The sequence below is a fragment of the Phalacrocorax aristotelis genome, chromosome 2 (assembly GCF_949628215.1).
Source record: "Phalacrocorax aristotelis chromosome 2, bGulAri2.1, whole genome shotgun sequence".
In the NCBI taxonomy this organism is placed as follows: Eukaryota; Metazoa; Chordata; class Aves; order Suliformes; family Phalacrocoracidae; genus Phalacrocorax; species Phalacrocorax aristotelis.
Window position 1 is genome coordinate 49,035,218 of NC_134277.1, and position 8,854 is coordinate 49,044,071.

The 8,854-nt window shown below is 46.7% G+C and overlaps 1 protein-coding gene across 1 annotated transcript; it reads left to right on the forward strand.

Annotated features, from left to right (window-relative positions):
• The first annotated feature begins 391 nt into the window (after positions 1-391).
• On the forward strand, positions 392-2,244 carry TMEM158 (transmembrane protein 158). The gene has a single exon (XM_075083435.1). It carries the CDS (start codon positions 690-692, stop codon positions 1,611-1,613), a length of 924 nt encoding a protein of 307 aa, XP_074939536.1. The 5' UTR covers positions 392-689; the 3' UTR covers positions 1,614-2,244.
• The last annotated feature ends 6,610 nt before the right edge of the window (positions 2,245-8,854 follow it).

Below are 8,854 nucleotides of genomic sequence, written 5' to 3' on the forward strand. Positions count from 1 at the left end.
CCCTTCCTATAAAGTCGAAATGAAGGTGTGGGCAGTCGGTTCCTGCATGCTCTCCCCTCCCCACCGCAGCCCGAGGAGGGAGAGCGGGAGCTGACTCCTCGGCCGGGCGAGGCGGGAAGGGAGGGACCCCGCGGCCCGGGGTACCGCCCGCCCGCCGCTCCCTGCCCTGCCGCGGGGACGCCGGCGGAGCTGAGGGGGGCTCAGCTCTCCCCCGCGGAGGAGGGAGGCCGGCGGAGGGCGGCCCGGAAGAGCGGTCCTCGCCTGCGGGGAGCGGGGCTGCCTCTGCCCGCGGGTGCCCCGAGGGAGGGAGGCGCTGCCTGCCCAGGGAGCCCCGCTGCCCCGCCGCGGGGCGGGGGCGGCCGGGCGGCACCTCAGAGCGCGGCAGCGGGGCCGGCCGGTCGCAGGGCTCCTCCCGCCGTGGCGCTGCCGGGCCGGGCCGAGCCGGGCCGGGGGCGGAGGAGGCGGGGAAGGGGGGAGCCGCTGCCGTCACCGAGGCTCGCGGCTCGCTCGCCTCGTCGCCGCGGCAGCCCCAGCCCCGCTCCCACCCCCTCGCCTGCCCCCACCCTCCTTCCCTTTCTCTCGCTCTCTCGGCGAGAGCAGTGTGCCTCCCTTCCCAGATGGCAGCCGGCAGCGCCATGCAGCCTCCCGTTCCTCCTCCTCTCCATCCTCTCCGGCTCTAAGTCAATGCCATGCTGCCGCTGCTCCTCCCGGCACTGCTGGCCGCCTGCCTGCCGCCCAGCCAGGGCTGGAGCCCCTCGGCGGCTGCCAGCGGGCAGGAGGAGCAGGAGCAAGAGCTCTTCTTGCCCCCCGTCAACTCCTCCTCGCGCTCCTTGGCCAGCCTCGAGATGGACCTCGACGGGGCAGCAAGCAAGGAGGAAGGCAGCACCACCAGCCCGGGCACGCCGGCTGCCCCTAGCCAAGAGACCTTCCCTTCCACTCCCACCTCCTCCGGTCAGCAGCAGCAGCAGCAACAGCAGCGTCCCCAGCCGCAGGGGCAGCCGCAGCCCGCCGAGGACCCGCACTGCAATATCAGCGTGCAGCGGCAGATGCTGAGCTCGCTGCTGGTGCGCTGGAGCCGCCCGCTGGGCATCCAGTGCGACCTCCTGCTCTTCTCCACCAACAGCCACGGGCGGGCCTTCTTCTCCGCCGCCTTCCACCGCGTGGGGCCGCCGCTGCTCATCGAGCACCTGGGGCTGGCGGCCGGCGGCGCCCAGCAGGACTTGCGCCTCTGCGTGGGCTGCAGCTGGGTGCGGGGCAGGCGGGTCGGGCGCCTCAGGGGGGGCGCCGCACCTCAGGCCGCCGCCGCCGCCTCCTCCTCCTCCTCGCTCTCCTACCCGCCGGCGGCGGAGCCCGGCCAGTACTGGCTGCAAGGGGAGCCTCTGAATTTCTGCTGCCTGGATTTCAGCCTGGAGGAGCTGAAGGGGGAGCCGGGGTGGCGGATGAACCGCAAACCCATCGAGTCTACCCTGGTGGCTTGTTTCATGACTCTGGTCATCATCGTGTGGAGCGTGGCCGCCCTCATCTGGCCGGTGCCCATCATCGCCGGCTTCCTGCCCAACGGCATGGAGCAGCGCCGCAACACCGCCGCCGGCACCGCCGCCGCCGCCAAGTAGCCTCTCCCGGTGAATCGCCCCCCCGCCCTTCTCTTCGTCGTGTGGTGTGGAGGGACGCGGGGCGGCCGCCTCCCGCCGGGCCGGACTCTGCCGTGTTTTTTTCTTGTTTAAAGCGTGTCACAGGTGGCGCGGCGTGGGGCCGCGGGGCTGCCTGAGGGCCCGGCCCGCCCTGCCCTGAGGGGAGCAGCTCCGCCGCGCCACCAGCCCCGCCCCGCCCCGCCGCCGGAGACGACCAAATCCTGTGTGCTCCTTTTATATCTTTAATACCCGTTTTAAACGAAACTTTTAGTAAAAAAGAAGAAAAGAAAAAAAAAAAAAAAGAAAAAGCTCCCCTCCCCAAATCAACGCAGGAAATAAAAGACCCTCCTATTCAACCGCGTTTGTTGTAGTCGGAGTAGCTTTTTTGTATATGAATTCAGTTGGAGAGGGCTTTTTCTTTATTTACAGAAAGGGAAGTCTCTTTTTGGCAGGATCGAGAACTGAAGCACTATATATATATAAATATATATTGTTATTGCTGAAGCTGAACTTGAACAAACCTTTTACACTGTATTTCCCGGTTGAGATAGTGTGTATTTATTATTGTAGCTCTGCGTTACTTGGCTTTTAATACAGAGGTTTTCTTTCTGGAGCCACCGTAGCCCTTTGTCAGTCTGTTTTCGCCAGGGTGGGATGGAGGGTTTGGCCGATTTCCCCATCTGCAAACCGGCTGCGAAGCTCCTTTCCCCATGATATGATACTACTAGGGTTGTTGGTGGAAAAAGGGGAATCCCAAATTCTTTCTGAATGGCATTTATCCTATCCTTAGGATAGATTTAGGTCTTTATGCCTGCATAAGGGTGGGGTGGGATGGGGAACATGTCTGTGCCAGAGATCCTCCAAGGAGATTTATTTAGCACCACTCCACAGACTGGCTTTATCCTTGGACTGAGGTCTGCTGTTTTCGGTCCTGGGAAGATGAGGCCCACTCTTTGAGGTGTGTTAAAAGCAGCCTGGGGGCAAGCCTCTGACTTCCACAAAGTATATTCTTCAGAAACAACTCAGATGCAGTGTATTTGCTGAAGGCATGGTAATACCGTGCCTCTTTTTCATCTACCAGTCCACAGGGTTGCTCGCAGAAAGCCCATGGGGTGGAGAGAAGGTAGGAGATGCCGGTCCAGAACTAGATTACGGCTGCCACTGTGCAAGTGAGCAAGGAAGGAAGATTTGCAAGATTTCTTCCTTCATGTTAAAGCAGACAGTTGTATAGCCTGAAATATAATTTGTTGTATACTTCCAACTGTTTAGCCTTATAAGAAGTTGTTTCATTTGCCTTCGATGTGATTAGTCCAGCTGAAGTTTTGAAAACGAAAATGCTAACTAAGTGAGAAAGATTTGCAGTAGGAATTCTCATTCCTTTGTCAACGTCAATGTATTTAATTTGTCAGGGACACATGAACTCACTTGGGGCCAATTTGGTGTATTTGTAATATTGTTTTCTTCCTTATGTTTGGTGGAAATGACTGGATGAAAAATCTGGAAGGATTACATTCTTAGGATTCCTATTTTTTAAATTGAGAACAAAATCAAATAAATGCATGCTCTATGTGTATGCTATCTAGAAAAAAAAATGCAGAGAGAAAAAGATTGACAAACAGCAGAAATAAATCAAGATTTTAAAATGTTCCACGTTACTGGGGTACCACTGCACCGTTTCTCCTATTGATCTTAATGGGCACATCACTTGAGTAAACACTGCAGTAGTGTTGTTTTCTGAAAGTAGAGGATCCAGTCGCTGAGAAATGTTCATTTCACCTGTTGATCTGAAGGGCACTTTCCCCTGTATGCTTAGCTTACAGAGCCCCGCTCTTCTTCCCTTGATGTGAAAAACATAGTGTCATTTCCACCTCATGCAAATTCTTGTGCCCAGAAACGTGACATGCTAGAGAGCAGTTATTTGCCTATAACGCTTTGAGTGACAGGGGAGCCTCTTCGGACCGAAAGGCAAAGCTAGCAAGAGAACGTGAAGCTAGTGTTAACACTCTCCTGAAAGAGAAATGCTCTACGTACAGAATAACCCTCAGAAGAGTTGCCATGCCAGAAAGGAACTTCTTTTAAATGAAGATACATTTAGGCAGAGAGTTTCTTCTTTTGAGAGACATTTAGGCAGAGAGTTAAGAACTTTTGTTCCAAGTTTTGCTGGCTTTGTAGTGTACAGTGCACAGTACTCACTGTGATCCAGGGAGCCTGTGCTTAAACTCAAGGTTAGAATCTCTTTTTTTGCTTATCCTAGTTTCACCAGTGATGTGCTGTTGGTTTTTCCTTGAATTGCATCAACATAAGTAAGATAATGGCGTTACTGTCTGAAACAGGCAGCTTCAGTTATTATAGGTTTTTTATTTGCACTTCTTACAGACACCTACCAAGAAGAGTAAAACTGGTACAGAATAATTTTGGGGTATGTCTTCTAACTTCTACCAATATCAGCTTGAATGCAGAACTTGCGAACAGGCAACGCCACACTCAGAATCTTTTGCTGCTTCAATTAACAAGTGTGATACAGGAAAGGGATTTCTTATAGTTCTTCTATAAATACACTTGTAAGCGGAGCTGCTGTTAAAAATCTCCTAAAATGTGAAATGTTTAAAACACAGGGATGGCATCAAGAAAAACCCCAAACAAACCCCAAATGGCAGATCTTGTCCAGAATACAAAAAAAAATACATTTTCAGGGAGTACTGATCTCAGCTACAAAGTGCAAAGAGCACTTCTGAGTTAGGGAAGGTGTGTCCTAGATCGCAGTAACCACTGGGGCAAGCATGTTCCCTTCGTAGAGAGTGTACGTTAAGGCACAGCGAAGGGCACTGATTACCTGATGTACAGGGTTTAGCCTGGACCTAACTCCCTGAACCCTCGAGGTTTCGGGGAGGTGGCAGCAGGGTTCCTCCTGTAAAGAACTGAGAATGGAAATTCTGCGCTATGCAGACAGTGAGCTTTCTGCAGTCACTAACACATCTGACACCAATAACCCTGCTCCTTTATCTGTGGCTGCTAATGTGACTCTTAAGTAACCAATAATTTTGAGTAACAAAAGGCACTCACAACTTTTGCCTGCATCCATGGGAATTTCATCTGAATTAAACCCAGAAGATTCAAGGCCAGAGCAACGTGAAATAATATATCTCCACACCAGCTAGGTTTGAATTTTAACTTGAGACACCAAAGCGTGTGTTTATTTTCTTTTTCACTGGCAGTGGAGTCTTATTTTCTCTTTACCGGGGATGATTCTAAGCCATTTTCGTTCATTTGGACTTATTTTTAAAACTAGTTGGTAGCAGGGTCAGCGCAAGAGCAGGATTAGTCACCATATAAAATCCTTCATATACTCAGGGAGGGCATAGGTATGCATATATATACATCTGTACATGAGGACTTACTGTGTACAACAGAAAGTCAAAACAAAAGGGAGAAGAAGGATGATGAGAAACAGATAACACTGAACAAGTAATACTAGTTTTCCTTCACTAACTATTTGTTGGATTGTGTTTCCTGGTAAGTTATCCTGACTTTATTTATGTACCTGTGTTTGTTGGAAAGCAAGGGATACCTAGAAACAGAGGTAATTTCTTAGTTTCTTTTTTATGGAACTCAAGTATATTACAGATTATTTATTTATTTATTCCCCCCCCCCGCCCAGGAGCCAGGAACTCTCTCCAGAGAGAGATTCAGTGTTAGAAGGTACAAGGCTTGTAATGCTAGAGTTAGCCTGGTGCATTTTTTGCTGTATATTCAGACCTCAGAACTGTATCTCTCTCCCTTACATAGTTGTTTGTTTATGTTTTATAGATATACTAGAAGCAGAAGTATACAGATGAATATGTAGTTTCAGTATGGACACAGCCTTGCTGTTACTTAGTGCCGCACTGATTTCCATAACGAAAATATAAAAATGTAGCACAGTATAATAATAATTACATATTATGTAAGCATGCTGTTGTTCAATATGTTGTCAGTAATCAACAGCAGTTTTGTATGTCAGGAAGTACATGGATATTTGGGGCAAAATCGCCGTACTTCGATAAATGTGAGAGTTGTTACTTATTCAGGGCTTAGTTCACCAGTGCTTTTGATGATTAATGTGAGTGCAACAGCAGTACCATTTGTGCAGTGAATATTACTCGATGTGAGTAAGGGCTACTGAACCAGGCCCTAAAAATACTAATTAAAACCCTTACTTGGCTGAGTAAGTATTATTCATCGTAACCTCCGCTTGCTGAATAAAACTGTCTCCAGGGCTGACATTACGTGGTTCCAGGGGCTAAAGAAAAGCCCAATGAAATCAAATAGTTAAGTTAATTGAAGTTTTGTATGACTAAAGAGCAAAGAATCTCTTTTAAAGATATACATCGAGATATAAGAGTAGGTATTACATTCTTGTTCCTCCCTGGTTTTTATATACATAGTTTATAAATCCAAAGCCAGGATTTCTCAGTCCAATGCAGGGCCTTGCTAGTTTAGAAAATAACTTCTTTCTGAAGCTAGTGTGAAAATGCCGGCTATTTTACAAGGGACTTTACTGAATAAATGTCTTTTTTTTTCAACATATTTCAGGAAAAGGCCTTCGTTTTTCAAAAAACATTTTTAATTATTCTGAGAAAATGTGTAAATATCGAATCCCAAATATATTCAGATTCCAAAACATGATAAATCTTTTTAGCCAGTGACTGATTTTTAAGAGCATATTTTTAAACTGAAACATCGGTTTCTATTTTTCCCCTCAGAAGTAGAACATTTCAGTGAAGATCAGAAGTGCATGTGAGTGTTCTACCTTGCAAAAGTGCTTCTGTGGGGAAAAAAAATATTTTTTGCTCCTATTTTTTGTGTGATACATAGTCATATTCTGATCAGTGTTGTCTTCCGTGACTTGGAATTGATCACAGCTTGTGACAGATAAGGAACTGCATTTCTTGCCCCTCCTTCATAATAGTTCTGGTTAAATAAGTTGTTCAAAACAATTGGGAAGAAAAAAAAGTAGCTTAGCCCATTTGTTTTGTTTCTATCCTACCTAACCTGGGAGAAAGCAGCCTGGTATAAAAACTGGGATATTAAAGATGTTTACTGGAAATGTTTGGATGGTGTTTAATTAGATTTGTGGCCAGACCAAGTCTCACAATCCAAACATCTTCCAACTTTTTATTAAGTTTGGATTCATAACTGAGTGTAGCAGTTTGATCATCTGTACGGCAGAGGAATCTCTGGATCTGCATCTTGGGAAAGCCAGGGTCTAAAACCTTAGCTCTTATTTCAGCTTTCATGTTATCTCAACAGGTTACCAAAGTCAGAGCAAAACTGGAAGATTCAATTATCGTATGAAACGCTGTGTGTTTCTGTGTGTTTGACTTGTTCTTAGCTTTCGTAGAAAAACATCAGATTAATGAGACATGAATTCGAGATCCGTGCAGTTCTGAGGAGTGCGAAGTTATTCTGAAGGTGAATTCACTGGGAGTGTGAAGTTAAATTATATTTTTGCTCCTTGTAAGGTGAGACTTACTAGAAGCAGTGGGACCTTACCTTGTTGGTGTCATTCTGGGTGTTGCTAAGCAACATGGAGTGGTTAAAATGGAGATACAGAAGAAGAACACGGAGGAATAAAGGAAACAAAAGACATAGAAAAAACACAAAAGAGAGCAAGTGTGCCAGCACATTCTGCAAATAAGTTGTGAAGTATCAACTGGGAAAAAGACAGCGATTAAGATCATAGAGAAAAGAGAAAGCTGACATAAGATTAATTAGGAACTTAATTCCGTACTTCACATTCAGTCAAATTTTTCAGTGCTTTGCTTGAATAATTGATCGCAGTTTTGGCAGTAATGGCAAAGGAGAATAAGAGCCTGGGAAGAAATAGGAGGCTCAAGAAAAATTAGGAGTGGAACCACCATACCATAAATAAAAAGAGAAAAAAAAATCACTCTCCATATTGCTGGAAACCAAACAACAACATGGCAAAGCACTCTCTTGCATGTAGTATCTACTCAATTTTGCTTCAGGTGTTCTCTGAGGTTGTACAGAAAACATGCTAGAAGTTGTAGTTACAGAATGGATGTGGTTCTTTCATCATATCTTGTTTTGATCCATGTAAAATATATGTTTCTTATTGTCCAGCACACAAATGTTAATCAGGACTGTATTAGAGCTTTTCACCTAAACTGAGGCAATGCTAGTGTGACTGTGTTTCCCAGTCTGGGACACTGCTGTTGACGAGACTGCATGCTGGTATGCTGTGTATAGCATTCTGATCTATATGGCTAGTGCTTTCTCACTCATATATTTTGAAGACTGCCTGCCTAATCTTCCTTTTTTGTCCCTATCCTCATTGTCTCCCAAGCTTCGCTCCACTTTTTCTTCTGTCATTGAAAATCAATCGTTCATAAGATTTGCTCCTTCTTACTTACTATCTCCCTCTTTCATTTTCTTTTTCCCTAGTATGTTTTTATCTTGACATTTTCTGTCTTCAGATTTCTCACTTGTCTTTCCCACAGGCATGTCTTATATTACCAAGCTGTAAAAGTACCCCAGGAAACTGTGCTATCAGTTTCTTCTGCTTTTCCACTCTGCTTCTCACCTATTCAAACCATACCTCTCACACCTTTGGTTTGTGACACCTACAAAACAAAGACAAACAGGAAACCTTGTGTTAAAGGCAAAACCCGAGTGCAAAGTTGTCTCCCCCACCAGTCCTGTGGTCATAGGACTTCTTCCACATTTCTGCCCCACTGAGCAGGGACCCTAAGTTATTATGTCGTCTTCTGGTAAATGAGGAGTGGACCCATTTGAAGAGCTTCCTTCCACCTTAATTCCTCAAAGTCTTTTCTCACGCACCTGCCCAAAACCCTATCTCATGAATCGTGGGAGCTCTCACATGCCACCCTTCCCACGTATCCTCAATGGCAGTGTCAGGACACGTCTCACCTGCCTTCTGCTCTAACCAAAAGTAGGTGTCTCACACCTTGGCGAAGCTCTGCACAGCCAGAGAAGCAGTCATCTCACTTAGGAACAGACCAGTGTTTAAAGCTATATTCAGCTTGGGTATGGAACTACAGGGTCAAACCCATTACTTTACAATTAAACCTTGGGTTCTGCAGAAATTGAAATCCCTTGCCTGGATGGAAAAGTTGTACAAGCAGAGGGCCCTGGCAGATTTTTCAAGTACTGATCTAGTAGCATTCTGGCTTCACTAGAAACTGAGTGGCCAGGACAACTCC

Coding starts and splice junctions, on each gene's coding strand:
- TMEM158 (XM_075083435.1), top strand. CDS start 690: ATGCTGCCGCTGCTCCTCCCGGCACTGCTGGCCGCCTGCCTGCCGCCC.